The sequence below is a fragment of the Curcuma longa genome, chromosome 12, assembly GCF_044706935.1.
Source record: "Curcuma longa cultivar G26 ecotype Majalengka, Jawa Barat chromosome 12, ITB_CL_G26_1.1, whole genome shotgun sequence".
Taxonomy (NCBI): domain Eukaryota; kingdom Viridiplantae; phylum Streptophyta; class Magnoliopsida; order Zingiberales; family Zingiberaceae; genus Curcuma; species Curcuma longa.
In genome coordinates this window covers 788,940-803,937 of record NC_133872.1, presented here as the reverse complement: position 1 = coordinate 803,937, position 14,998 = coordinate 788,940, and the positions used below count along the sequence as shown (strand labels likewise).

The 14,998-nt window shown below is 34.7% G+C and overlaps 3 protein-coding genes across 5 annotated transcripts; all 3 read left to right on the top strand.

Annotated features, from left to right (window-relative positions):
- The first annotated feature begins 2,073 nt into the window (after positions 1 to 2,073).
- LOC141842729 (uncharacterized) lies at positions 2,074 to 2,484 on the top strand. The gene has a single exon (XM_074730750.1). The coding sequence runs from the start codon at positions 2,074 to 2,076 to the stop codon at positions 2,482 to 2,484; it is 411 nt and encodes a 136-aa protein (XP_074586851.1).
- Positions 2,485 to 2,751: 267 nt separating this feature from the next.
- On the top strand, positions 2,752 to 3,966 carry LOC141843482 (uncharacterized). Its single transcript, XM_074731535.1, has one exon. The coding sequence runs from the start codon at positions 2,831 to 2,833 to the stop codon at positions 3,587 to 3,589; it is 759 nt and encodes a 252-aa protein (XP_074587636.1). The 5' UTR covers positions 2,752 to 2,830; the 3' UTR covers positions 3,590 to 3,966.
- A 3,848-nt stretch (positions 3,967 to 7,814) lies between these two features.
- On the top strand, positions 7,815 to 14,911 carry LOC141843345 (transcription initiation factor IIA subunit 2). 3 transcript variants are annotated; one of them, XM_074731425.1, is made up of 5 exons: positions 7,818 to 8,020; positions 11,421 to 11,552; positions 11,634 to 11,684; positions 14,447 to 14,631; positions 14,715 to 14,911. In XM_074731425.1, the coding sequence occupies exons 2-4, from the start codon at positions 11,424 to 11,426 to the stop codon at positions 14,585 to 14,587; spliced, it is 321 nt and encodes a 106-aa protein (XP_074587526.1). In that variant the 5' UTR covers positions 7,818 to 8,020; positions 11,421 to 11,423; the 3' UTR covers positions 14,588 to 14,631; positions 14,715 to 14,911. The 3 variants fall into 3 exon arrangements, with proteins under 3 accessions (XP_074587525.1, XP_074587526.1, XP_074587524.1); XM_074731424.1 differs by having other exon boundaries at positions 7,815 to 8,020; positions 11,416 to 11,552; positions 14,447 to 14,911; XM_074731423.1 differs by having other exon boundaries at positions 7,821 to 8,020; positions 14,447 to 14,911.
- Positions 14,912 to 14,998: the final 87 nt, after the last annotated feature.

The following is a 14,998-nucleotide window of genomic DNA, read 5'->3' as shown; positions in this document are numbered from 1 at the left end:
ATAACATAATAAAGGAAATCTTCATTAAGCAAGATAGGTGCCAGGGTCTTAAATATCTGAATGAATTAATTTAAGTCGAGCCTACATGAATGAGACAGAGAGGAGGTAGAGGAAGTAGGTAATCATACCCATTGATGATCGACTGAACAATGTGAAGAGAAGGATGATCAAGTCGGGCATGCCAAGTTGATTTATTTGTATGTTCACTAATGAAAGCTTTGATTGAAGAATTTTAAAGATAATAAAAGTCATATTTGCTTCTCTTAAAAAATAAGATAGTATTTGTTCCTCTACCTTGTATAAAATAATGATTATGATGAAATTAAAAAATGACATTATTATCAAGTCAAAATTGACGTACGGAAGATAAATTTTTAGTAATAGATGGGACGTGAAAGATTTCGCGCATGTGAAAAGTACGATTAGATAAATGAATACATGTGTTTCCAATGTTAGTAATTTGCAAACCTAAGCCATCGCCTACTTGCATCGTATCCGAGCCATAGTATGATATTACTTCTGTAAAGATATTATATATAATGTGACATGATAAGTTGCTTCAGTATCAATATATTATTCAATAGATGAAAACTCTGGTGGTTTATCAAGAGTAGGTACAGACGAGAGCGCTTTAGGATAAATATGTGAAATAGTCGATTGTCTTAAAGTTATAGGACCACCGATAAAATTTGTGTCATATCATTTAGGACATTGAGTACAAATATGTCCAACTTTAAGACAAATTTGATATATACTTCAAGTATTCAACATTGAAAATAGAAGTAAAAGAAAAAAATGAATGAAAAGAGAGAATAAGGGGGGGGGGGGGGGGGGAATGACGATAAAGAAAGAGAAAAAATAATATCCGCATTTAAGACGGTGATAGAAGAAAAATCACTATGGAATGACGATAAAAAATTTTAAAAAAATAATAACTCTGATACCGAGAAAGGTAATCGAATTAGAGAGAAAAAAAAATGAAAAGAAATAAAACGATGATTTATCCATAAGGAATATAATTTATAGAGATATTAAAATATTCAATCAATTGACAGATTAATAAAGAAATTCTCAAATTGACACATTTTCAAAGATAAGTTCTAATCCAATAATAAATTTTTATTGATTAATTCTAATTTAATAATGTATATTCTTCACAGATGTGTCTGCGACCCAATGCTAGCTTATGCTTTTGTGAAACTTAACAAAGACCAGAATATGCGCTGCCGGTAGGAGTGTGCCTCTTATCTTCCTCATCAGCAGTAGCTTGCCCGCATGACAGCGCTGGAGACAAAGCAGTATTTGAGGTTCTTGCTCTTCATCGCTGGCTTTGCTGCCTCAGCATGCTTGCACTGTCAACTTCATCAACGTTAATGCCGTGTTTGGTGTCGGCACCACCTTCTTAGCTTTGACCTCTTGTCACCCTCACAAAGACCCCACGTTGGGCCTTTCTCCTTGGGCATTCACTCAGCAGAACAAAATCCCGGATAAGACAGATATCGGTGGCAAAATAAATATATCATCAGTTAGAACAAAGTTATTAAGAAACTAGAGTAATTTGAGCTGTTCCATGATATTTTTAATTCATTTGTTCCCAGTTTTTGCTCATTCCAACTCCATCATTACTTATATGAGCTGCCCAACTCGCGATGGTAAGGTAATCAGTATGATTAGTCATGAGCTTTCGGCCAAAGGATTCTCCTTTCTTGGACAAGCCATGCCACACCTACTCATTGAAAATCTATTGATCTATCCCAACCGGAGACAAAAGCCAGCCATTGAGACTGTTGTGTGCCCAAATTATATAAACATCACTAGCAAGCAAGAGCACTTTGGATGAGTTGAGACTGTGTCTGTCTGTCTGTCTGTCTTCGCTAGGCTCTCAATTGTGTAGCATTTTCTTTTCCATAAATTCTACAAAGATGCATTTTAAAAAGCACTCATAGTGGTCACACATGATCGTTTGGAATGGCAAACTTACGTGGAGTTGGTTGAAATCATGATGATTAAGAGTATTTATGAAAGCACTCATCTGTCATCTCCCTCTGTCGAGTTGCTTTCTCTATCGCATTTATGAGTACTTCCAAACTTAGTGGATACTCTGAAGAATGCAGCAGCTGTGAGTCTGGATGGACCGAGTATCTTGTTTCCCCTGTTCGGGGCGACGACGACAATGGCGAAGCGGAGTTTGTTCTTGTGGATAGTGGCGATGAAGATAGAAATGTTGGCAGCAACAAAGACACAGACGACGACGACGACGAAGACGACTCCATGGCTTCTGATGCCTCTACTGGATTAGTTAACGGCAAGCAATCATATGCAGCATCTGACGATGAGAGCGAGAGTGCTGCTCAGTGTTCTTCTGAACAGTCTGAGAAATTTTACAAGGTGGAAGTGAGTAGTAGAAGGAAATGCGAGCCTCAAACCGAACTCAACTCCACCTCTTTATATGGCAAATCCAAAGACAGGAAGAACAGATTGTAGTGGACTTGTAGTATCCTAGGATTTAGATCATCATCATTTTTATGTTGATGATTAATGCAATAAATCATTTGCAGTTAATTAGCATTTGATACGAGTGTAATCATGAGCTCCATGTGCTAAATAAAGTTTTCTAGGATGGAATTTGAGCATCGAGCACTGCGTTGTAAATTTTGGAAATAGGGGGGTTTTCTAGTAATTTTCCAAATGAGAATCCAAGACCCCAAAATGGATAATTAATGAAATTAAGAACGTTTCTGAAGGATTAAAAGTCTCCGGTTCTTGGCAAATACTAATCGAGAGCCTCCGCCGTCCAGCCTTCTCCGCCGCTTCCACCACTGCCATCGCTATGGATCCCATCGATTCCATCGTACTTCACGGCGACGATGAATTCGTCGTCCAGAGCCCACCGAACAACCATGCTCGAGCCCTCTCTGCGGAAATCGGCGGCTCCCCCCGCCCCTATGCCTTTGTCCAAGGGCTCCGGGTCGTCGGGCTCGATTCGGACTCCGATTCTGAAGGCGAAGACCCTGTCCATGACGTTGCTTCGGAGGATGCCAATCGGAGCGGAGATGATCTTGGTCTGCCTCTTCAGTGTGATCGCGTTCGCACCAGGGAGAGCGCGAGCGGTGGGGCGGAGGAGGAGGTGGCGATCGATGCCTTCGATGATCATGGATCCCTGGCGGGATCGAGGTCTTCTCAGGAAGTAGACGAATGGAGTGACTTGGAGTACGACGACGCGCTTGTGACCTTAATACGAATCGTATTAGGAAGAGAGGTTTCGGAAGATATCGAAAATGATGCTGATCCCTACTTCTACGATGACCTTGAGGAGTACACTGACTACGATAGGATGAGAAACACTCCGACGGCGAAATCGGTGGTCGACGGGCTTCCTGTGGTCCTCATGTCAGATGAGGATGTGGCTGACAAAAACACATTTTGCGCGGTTTGCAAAGATGAGATTTTGATGTTGGAGACGGTAAGGCGGTTGCCGTGCTTGCATATTTATCATGGAGATTGCATTTTGCCATGGCTTGGCATGAGGAATACGTGCCCAGTTTGCCGGTACGAGCTTCCGACCAAGGATCCAGAGTGCGAGAACTAAAGTCTGCTGAACTATGGAGCTGATTCCAAGTTTCTGTTGTGACAGTCTTGCTCGGTAAGCCTCCAAAGCAATGATCAATTAGGACTATCGATGTATAAAACTATGTGAATCATATTTCAGTAGTAACCCTTGTTATTTCAACAAGTTTGTCATATAAACTTTGACAAGATTGCCTCCAGATCCAGTACTAGTTTTTATGATTATGTTAATTTTACCGTGAAAAAGTAGATTTAATCAGCTTTATGTCGTGTGTTTAGTTGAACATGTAGTGTTGATGAAGCGTTTGCATTGTAGATTCTAAATGTGATAGTTCTGGAATTGAATCTGAAACTATCAAAGATGTGTGTAAATATACTTTGCAAATAGGAAATTATATATTCTTAGGTCTGTTTTCATGTTACAAGAATTCCAAACTACTCTGGAAATGGATGCTGTTGTTGTTTAACTTGTATTGTTCATTACTATCCTGCAACTTAATTTTGACAAAATGAGAGACTTATGGTCATTGACTTGCAACTTATATGCTGCATTTAAGAGTTGAACCATTTCTTGTTTATGGAGATCTTTTATGCTGCTTTGGGGCACGAAGACCATATGAATGCCTTGGCAAGATTATTCAGTTATCTTATTTCATGTTCATAAGGCTGCGTACAATGGATCCTTCCCCCGGACCCCGCATGGCGGGAGCTTCGTGCACTGGGGCTGCCCTTAATTAGAACAAAATGACCTTATAATTGTTAACTATTAAGCTTATTACACATTTAATTACATTTTGGAAATTGCTATTTAGCTTTATTCTCCTTTAACATAGAACATTAGGAGGTAGGAAATATTAAGAATCAGCAGTAAGACTACCTTAATCACAATTGGGTGGACAAGCATGACTGAATATAGCTAATTGTTGGGAAGAAAAACCATCACAGAATTTAAAAAAAAAAAAAGACTATAAAGTGTGCACAAGATAATTGCGGTCAACACTTCTTGCCACAGAGAGGCACCTACTTCACTTTTGGAGATGCAAAGATAAAAGAATTTTAAACACTTCAATGATTAAACTCAACCTCTGAGCTTTTTCACATCCTATGCCTCTCCCATCTCACCCCAGAGAATTTCCTGTCAACTTCTCTTCTATTAGATTTTTAGAGCCCTCAAAAGTACTCCCTGGAATCAACCACTATTCTAGATAATTATCTAGTTTTAGAGTACTTCATTCTTCAAGAAATGTGTATTCACCCAGTAATCATACTTTCTACAAGTTAATTACTTGATGCCCATGGAAACCCACTAACCGATGCTATGGTGCAGTAGTACTCTCATTGATTAATAGTTTGTAAAAACTTATACTTTGTCTTGAGGCTTTGCTCGACTAAAATAAGATGTGATTTCTAATTGGCTGATTTGGTTATGCAAGTATCCTTCAATTTAGTTCTGATACTTCTCAGATATGTATGGCTTAAATATTTTTGGGATTTCTGTCATTTCCCTTTGCTGAAATAAGTTTAGCATTAACAATTGATCAGTTGACTATGCTTTCCATATCCAATACCTTATCCTGAAAACAAACACAATTGGCATGAGTGATGTATATAATTGAAGTAGCACCTTTGTGAATTGACCACCTTTAATTTTTTTGAAATTCTCTGTGATCATTCATTGTTTTCTCTAACAAGAAGAACTGGTAGTAGAGAGTTTCCTTCTTGTGCCTGAATTGTAGTCGTAGGAATTGATACTTCTACAGCAAAAGAGGGATCTGTACAAAGAACACCTCTCTTATGATGCTCTCGTCAATGTTTTCAGTGATTGTGCTGCAGCAATACAAACATCAGATTCATATTACTTTTTTTTTTTTTTTTTTGGCTAGTCGAGTTAGTGATTGGTTAAAGATAAGGAGAAAATAAGGCTATAGCTATTCTAAAATTAATGAACAAAACAAAGGGAGTTGCAACAATGATAAGGTTTAAGTGTCAAAGCTAGGAACAATTTTATTATAAAGTAATTTCGCGTTGCATTCTCTTTGGATGTTTAAATTATTCATACTTACTATAGAATAGGGCTTCATATCGCCCCCGGGACATAGCTGAGTTGGTTACGACGGAGCAGAGTTGCAGAAGTGGATAAGAGTTTGAATCTCGACAAAGCCGAGACAATGCTCTCCTCCGTCGTGGTCAACTGCAGCTTCTCGATTTATCTCCTCACAGATGATCGTAGGATCGACCGTGTGGGACTCAGTGGCGAATTCCACCTTTGCAGAAAAGGACTTCATATCAAATCCAGAAAGGCCAAAATTAAAATAATAATACAAATGATTAAATTAAGGCAAAATAAAATTCTAGTCAATTTGATTATATCAAATAATCAATTAAATTTCAATTCTATTTAGTAATGAATTAATAGTACCTGCGAGGAAAAACTTAAGCTTCTTGTTAAAAAATATGAATAGAGTAGTGAATTTTCTGAAGCTATTTTTAAAGAATCTATCGAATCATATACACACTAAAAAAAAAAATACAAAAATACAGCTTACTTTCAATTTAGAAATATTATTCCCCCATAAATCCATTAAAATTTATAAGAAAATAGTTTAGTGTTAAAACATTAAAAATTTTAGAAATAAATTTCTGAGAAACTTATTTTAACAATTTAAATACATATCTTATCTTTCATTTTTTTTTAAAAGATCATGAACAAAAGTAGTTTTGATTACTTTTTTGATAAATTATTACATTTAGATAAAAATTTATAATTTATTAGTAATTTGAATATTTTTTATGTTAACTAAAAAGTTTCTGATTTAATGAGATAATTTATATATTTAAAAAATTTAAAGAATATTATTGTGTAATTATCATAAATTTTAGAAATCATTGTCTCAAAATTAAGTTTCAATTATTAACATTCTTCAATCTTAACTATCAGATAATTATATTTGACAAAAAAAATGAAATTTGGGTGAAAACATATTATCCCTTTCAAAATGATATATGATTTTTCTAAACTTACAACTTTCTCATAAGTATCATTTGTTATACCAGAAATGACCTTCTTGTAACTTAACATTTGTTTTATGTGCATATTTGTATCTTACTCCGAAAATTTATATCTTATGTAATTATATTCACTCTAATTAGATATATGAAAATATATTTAAAATATTAATAGATAGAATTATCAATAAATGATTAAAATGCATTTAAATGTGTTTGCAAGTTAAGAACAATATTGACAATTTAAATTAATTTTGAAAAATAAATAACTATGATGTTTATGTTAAAAAAAGAGAGGAGCTCGCAGTAGCATATTTATAAATATAAAATAATAAATTTCTAAATATAATATAAGTGATTTTGACTTGCAATTTTTAAAATATTTTTAACTTAATAGAATATAAATTAAACGTTTTTGATAAAGAAAATTTAAGGCAACAACCAATAAAAGATTTTCACACAAAATCATCAACGAAATTGATAAATTCACATGTTTAATATTTTTAAGTAGTTAGTATTTTTTATAAGGATGCTAAGTTCGTTTTAAAATTTATTGAAAATTAAAAAAATAAATTTAACATTCTATAAATGTAATTTAAATGTCCACTGGACATATCAATAACTAGTTTTGCTTAATTTGAGAAATTTCGTAACATAAAACGTGAAAAAATAATTTAACATTAAAATATCAGACTTAGTTGATATGTAATAATTGTATGTCATGAATAAACTTGATTTTTAATTCAATAAGAGCTTATTTATATTTATCTAATAATAAAAAGTTTAAAATAAATAAATTTAAATATTATTGAACTCAATTTATTAATATATCTAGAGAAATTTATGAACAACTTATTATTCTATTTAAATTTTAATTATAAATTTCTATTAATAGAGAAAAATACAATAAATATTAATTAAAAATAAAAGAAAACAATATATATTATTAATTCAATTTGATATAAAAGTTTAAACTAATTCGAATTTGATTAAACTTTTAATAAATAAATTGACACAATAGAGTCGCATTGATTTGACTCGGCCATCCGCTCGGCTCGCAGAGATTCGACCAACATCCGCAGATTCCAACACCACTATCTTACGGTGATGAATCCATTTATCTAGACAACGGACGGCTGATCCACTTTCCGCATGGAGAGATTACTATGCGGACATATCAATTGGAAAAATCGACTCTTCGAGGCTTCTTTGTATCTCGACATATATATTGTCTTCCTCCCGATCCATCTCCCTATAAAACCCTTGATTTGAATCCCGTTGGGGACCGATCTCTCCCTCTCTCTCTCTTCTCTCTACCACTTCGCTCTCCTGCCTCCGGCAAGATCATCCCCGTGGTATAAATTCCCGGGTCCAAGTTCCCTTCGTCGGCTCGGCGGCGAGTAGGGTTCCGACGGTCCAGACTTAGCTCAGGATCTCGCGATTGGAGGTCATTTTCTTCCGTTTCAAAAACATACATATGTAAAAAAATGGTCCTTCGCTCACCGTGTAAAGTAGTATTTCGTTTGAGTCCGAAACCCCCTATTGGGCTCTTACGTTACGTGTTTTGGTCTTGGATTTAGGTTTAGGCATCGGTCGGGGTTTTTGTTGACCTGAAAATAGCTAATTCTGCTTTGATTTCATTGTTTTTGATCTCTGCATCGTGGCTAATTGGTTTTATTTGTTGTTCGACTTGTTGGATAGTAATTAAGGTTTCTTTTCAGACTGAAAGGAGGTGTCCTTTTTTCTTCTCACTTTTCCGATGGGAAAGACTTATGTTGAATGTTCTTTTTTTTCCCTCTACCTAATAATTTAACGTTCCATGAGATTTTGTGTGATTTAAATTAGAATCTTGAAGGTCAGTAGATAATAAACCCAATAATTAAAAAATGTCATCGTGACTTATTTGAAAAGCACGGGTAGTCGCTATTGGAAGACTGCTGCTTATTTTCTTCAGGTATCTGTCATTATTTCTGTTGATCTATCACGAGCCTAACTCGTTATCTTCCTGTTGAGGCAATGAAATACATGATTCCTTAAATGGACAAAAAAATATTACTTGCATTTCTTCCCATGATAAATATGCTGCTTGCAGAACTGTATTTTCATTGCTTTGGATTTATAGTTAATTTCCATTTTGGTGTAGTTTTTCTGCTTTAACTTCATAGTTTATAATTATGGATGCGGCAACTCTTCAACTTGAATAGTTTTATTGCATTAATGACACGATGTTACTAAATGTAAGTTATAGTTGTAGACTGAAAAATGCATCTTGCTGCATCATAATGTGCTCTTCCTTTTCGTCTAGCAAACACAGGTCATTAGCCCAAACTAAAAAGAGGAAAGCTACTAAATGAGAGAAAGCGCATGTTGTCAAAGCCTAGATCACCCCTGTCATCGTTAGGCCAGTCTCATGCCAAAGTCCAACCCCTACTGTACTTGAGGACAAGTACTTTTTTTCCCAAAAGAGGGAGTGATGTTATGAGTCCATATCAAACAAAAGGACAATAAATGCCACATTTGCAGAAGCTTTGGTCTAGGAAACATCTAGTTGTTGAAGGTGGAAGCACCAAAGAAACTAGGAAACAAAGTGGTCTATTGAATTATTTCATCATAATTAGGATTTAGGGTTTTTTTTCTTGCAATTATAATTAATCGTCATGAATCACATGTATTGATCGAATGTATTTCCATGTAGTTCAGTGTGAGTCATTTTCTTTTACAGATTTTTAATCAGGAGGAATAGTTGGGCATGATTTTCCATGTTTGGCGTGTGGGTGTAGAAGGACAGGTCATTGCTCTGGATAGGTAGCTGCCTGAAAGTCAGGCAAACAAAAGGTCTAATGCACCTGCTAGTCACTCATTATTCCATCAGGGAGTTATGGTGAGAATGAGAAAACTAAAAACATGTGGCCTAAATGGAAAAGGGAATAGACATCTGTTTCATCCCAAAGATATTGTACTTGTGTGTCAACTGGATTTGCTTGTGCTTGAAAATATAAGTTTAAAATATATTAAGTTTATTCAGTTTGCTTTCTGTTGGAAATTTAGGAAACTGTTATCTATCACATGTTTTGTATGTTTTCACATTAATTTCTAGATTTTTAACATATCTATCATGAACATGTTCTCGATGATTGGGTACCTTTTAGAGTTAAATACTTGGGCCTAGAAGGAAATCATGTTAAGAGGGATTCTTTAAATTTTTAATCTTTCCGGTCATCATATGCTTTTGGTACTTTCTTTAGTTTTATTATCCTCATAGTAAATGTTAATTAAGAGAAACCATTTAGTTTGTGGATTAAATTTATAGATTTGCATATTCCATAATTGGAAGTTCATTTAATTAAAAGATGATAGGTTGACTACTGTCCAAATTGTTGGGATTGTTGTTGTTTATGATGTAGTTTTTAATTTTGACTGTCATTTGGTTTATAATCTGTATTTGGAGTTTGCACAATTTTGTGGTGAAGCCGATTGCTTTTCCCATAGAAATGAGAAATGGCCTTGATAGCTCAATTTTATTTTTTATTTTAAACTGTCACTTGTATAATTTTTTTCTTCATTCTGTTGCAAGAATATTTCCAAGTGTCATCTCTCCTAAGAAGTGCTTCTGTATTGTAATTGATACACTATCCTTTAAAATCTTGTTAGTGTCCTACAATCTAAGCCAAAAATTCTGATCCAAAATGATGTTTACCAAGGACAGTAGATTGTTCTGAGAATTGTTTGGTTCTTTCTGGATCTTCAATTCTGTCAGTCTCCTTATTGTACATGAAATCTATCCTTAGGCAGGGTAACCATTAAGGTGACTTTGATTCTCTGGGATTTCTTCAAGAAATAAAAAATGGCATTCCAGGAATAAAAAATAAGAAGCTATTCTTCATCTTCTCATGACCGGCTGCAATGATTCTAAGTAGATTCTTCTCCCTATCTTGTGTAGTGAAATACATTTTTTCCAGAAGGAATTTAAATCAGAATTGTATGCTGTCTTACCACTCAGCCAGTTGGAACTTATCAGAATGTTGTGTTAATCTTGTTTTAGCTCTCTAAAGCAAAATCCGAAAGTTGGAACTTATCAGAATGTTGTGTTAATCTTGTTTTAGCTCTCTACAAAATCCCATCACACCCATATAGATATAAAGAGCAGGCAGGTGAATCCTTTTCTTCAATTTATTGTGTTTTGATATACTTGAGACAACAAGGAACAGAAAGTTGATTTGCCATTCAAAAAGGATCAACTAAAAATTGGGTACCAAACAATTTTCAACAGCTCTTATCATTTGTGGTTGATCGACCTTTGATGAATGTACAACAGTAGAAGTTCTACCACGGTCACATATAAAGTGTTAAATTAGATTAAGCATATGTTGGTAATACGGGATATAAGACATGCTCAGATAGTCACAATGTTTCTTTTTTTATTGTTCACTATTTTGTATCAAGAACTTCAAAGTCTGCATATTGCTAAAGGTGCATCGAAGATCATTATAGAACAAATATTTCCTAGTTGATATGCTGGATTAATTGACTTATGTATATGCCTTGTTATTGGCAAAGTAAACAATACAATACCTAATAACTTTTTTGTGTTTATTGCTTCTGCAGCCAATCAATATTTAATGTCACTATCTTGGTTCCTCTAATAAGATTAGTTAGGGTGTTAACTTTCTGGCAGGAGCAAATTTAGAGAAATAATGATATCGGCAACTGTCTAATATGTAAAAAAATTGTTTTCTGCCTTCCCACTATAAATAATCAAACAAAACCTCTTTGTTTCATGTTGTTTGTTATTTTAATCATTGGTTTTTTTTCATTGGATAACCATCAATTTTGGTATCTTAGAATAGTCTATGGCTACATTTGAATTGTACCGAAGGTCCAGTATTGGTATGTGCTTGACAGAAACTCTAGATGAGATGGTTTCAACTGGAGCCTTGAGCCCAGAGCTTGCTATTCAAGTTCTTATGCAGTTTGATAAGGTGAGCTAAATTTTTAGCAGTTATCAAAATTCTTCTGGAATTTCTGTGATCATACTAGTGTGCTGATATATCTCTTTCCAGTCCATGACGGAGGCTTTGGAGACTCAAGTGAAGAGCAAGGTTACTATTAAGGTAAAGGCTCATTGTTAACATGTTGGACATATTATTTATTTTCAGCCAAGCTCCTTAATCCTCTGATGTGTTTAATATTTTGTGCTATTGTAAAATTAACCTTTTAAGTTAACATTGATCTAAATTTGTGCTTCATAAGATACTTGTGCCATTGACCCTTCATTATCAACTTCCCATGTGAGCATGGCTTGACTTATCAATCACATATAAGCATGATATGTGAAATCTTGTGTCTGAACTTGAGAAATTAAAAAAATGGAATTTGGACAGGCTTTAGTTACTGCAGCACATTCCATACAGAGTTATTGGTTATCATCTCCACTAGGTTTCAATCCTGAAAATATGAAAGGTGCAATGAACTAATTTGTCAATTGGTTTAGTTAGTTATGAAAAAATATTTCCTCATAGGTCATGGTGATGCAGCTGATGGTCTTATAAAAGCTGTTGCTTTTTGTTTCTCAAGCTTCAACTGTCGTTCGTATTTTTTATTCTAACAGAATATTGTCCAAAATCAAGTTGCAAGTTCTCTAGTTCTTTATTACTTTGTCCATTGGAAATTTATGCAGTTGAATGCTCCTGTAATTGTAACATGCTCTTTCAATGTACATGGAGAAGCCCAAGTAGCTCTAAGTTCTTGTGATTAATGTGTGCATTTGTGTGACAAGTGTTATCTGGCATTACTTATTAGCTTGTTAACAATGAACTATGCTGTACCTTATCATCCTGTTTCAACCATCCCTTTCTTTCTGATAATTTAATTCCTGAAGCTGACAGTTGAGTATCATTTTTAAGTTTGATGCACTATCGTGAAGAAGAAACAAGAGAGTATTATTGTGACCCCCATAAGTCTGCTACTGCAACTCTACTCTGTCATCATCTTTATCATTTTCTGCGTAGTGGCCATGCAAAGATTATTTTCTTTCATCCTTCTCTCTGCATATATGCTTGTTTATATATTTCATTATTTGCATGCTGCTTTGTTGGCCATTCCAGATAAAGCAGTAGACCCGTAAGGCAAACCTTCATTATGATCACAGTCTCATTTATATCTATTCTGATTTATTGTTGTCAATCTAGGCACGTCACATTGCCAAAGATGCATACCAGATTGCCTGGTTTGTTAGGTGTTTGCTTAATGAGTGAAGCAAGATACTTAGTTCTAGAGTATCATTAAATAATAAGACAAACAAAAGAAAAAAAAAACAATGCTTACATGGCAACCACTAGTTGATTGACACAATAGTATATCAGTTAACCAGTTAGTTTTCTCATCAAGCAAGTCATGATCTCATGGTTCTTGAACTGGACAATTTTGCTCAAGATTGAAAACATTTTCAGTTTTGCTAATGAAAATTGATGGGCTGAGCTTAGTTAATATTCATGTTTAATTTATTTATGAACTGAGCCTAAGAAAATGTTCTAGTTTTTCATTAATGTTTAAAATATAAATAAATGGACTCTTATTGATCACTTCTAGATAGTTTTCTGATTATGGCAAATTTTGTTGGCCAATTACTTATCCTAAAAGCTCAGGCTGTTGGCATAGGGATGAGATTATGCTTTTTATATTATTAGACTGGGCAATGTACTGACTCAATCTAACTCCGGAGACATTTTTGGATTCCAGTAGTGGCTAGATTCAAACAAAAAGTTGTCTACAGTAGTGGTACCATGATAAGTCTGACTTACTGTCTATTTTTCATAAAAGCACTAGCTGTTAAAAAGGATTATTTTATATGCTTATATGCTGAAACTGATTAGACTTATTTTCTTTGTCATTGTCATAGTCACATTCCGCTTAAATGAGAGAAATTACCCATTAACTTACCAAGCCCAATCACGGGCTCAAAATGCTTAAACCAAGTTAATAGTCGATAACTCATTTTCATTTAAGCTTATAAAGCTCTTTTATCGAATGCGGGAATAAATTGGGGATTACAATCTTATACTAAATGTGAAGCTTAAAATACAACTCACAGCCCAAAATGCCCCTAATCGACGGGGATGTGAGGTCCAATGGTGGCTACACCATCATGTAGATAACCCTTTCCAATACCTCATTATATGTCTAGATTGGGTTGGCTTTCATACCAATTGTCACGACCGCTTAGATGAGAGAATTGACCATTAACTTATCAAGCCCAACCACTCACCCAAATCCTTAAGCTTAAGTTAGTATTAGATAACTTAGATAAGTATATAAAACCCTCTATTAGCTTACAACTTACCATATGCAAACAATCATAGTTTGAAGTTATTGCCATGCAAGTGCTTCCATGCAACATTTTTTGTTGTAAGATTTGCTTACCTACTTTTTATAAATATTTTCAGTTTCTTCATGCTCTGTGAAGTCAATTCCTAGGATTGGTTCCCCATAACCTATGTGATGGATCTTGGATCTCTCTCTCTCTCTCTCTCTCTCTCTCTCTCTTATTTACTACATATACAACCTGTATGCTAATCTTATGTATTAATTTTACCATTGATGATTTTTCCCTCCAGCTTCATTTTCTATAGGTTGCTATCTTGACTATATGCTAGGGCGACCAACCCAGAACTTAATCCTCAAATTATTTCATAATCTCATAGGTATATGCTATGATTGACAAGTACCAATGCATTTTATTTATTCAGCATCCAAGCTCTGCAAATTTAGAGTAAAGTAAAATAAGCGTCTACCATATCTGGATTCTCAATCCTGCCTTTTAATTGTTAATCTGCTAATTGGGATAGCTCTGAACTCTTTTGAGACTGTTCTGCAGGGTCACCTACACACCTACAGGTTCTGTGATAATGTTTGGACGTTCATCTTGCAAGATGCAACTTTCAAAAGCGATGAATTAAATGATCAAGCTAGGAGAGTGAAGATCGTAGCATGCGACTCTAAGTTGCTATCGCAGTGAGAGTTCACATTTTTCTTGTCCTAGGATCATCCCTGGGTGGAAAAGTTCTCATGCTTGTCCATTGACACCTATACCTCTGCCAAACTTGGTCTCTGGCAAGTTTATTTCGTGTATCTGACTTGGACAACATGAGATGGCATGCTTATGTGGATTATTATCTATGTTCAAACAATAATGTCAACAAACATTAGTATTTAGTTCAGTTTGAGGACGTCAGTCAGTAATGGATGTTGCAGTTATATGTACAATGAACGTGAAGTCTGACTTCATGCATGTTAACTATATTCAGCGTAGGAATATAGTTCTCCTATGCATGTTAACTAATTGTTGTTGTCGAGCAGAAGAATTAAGAAAATTTGCACCAAATTGGTAAATTATTCTCCAGTTAACTTTCATTAATTGAAATCTGAG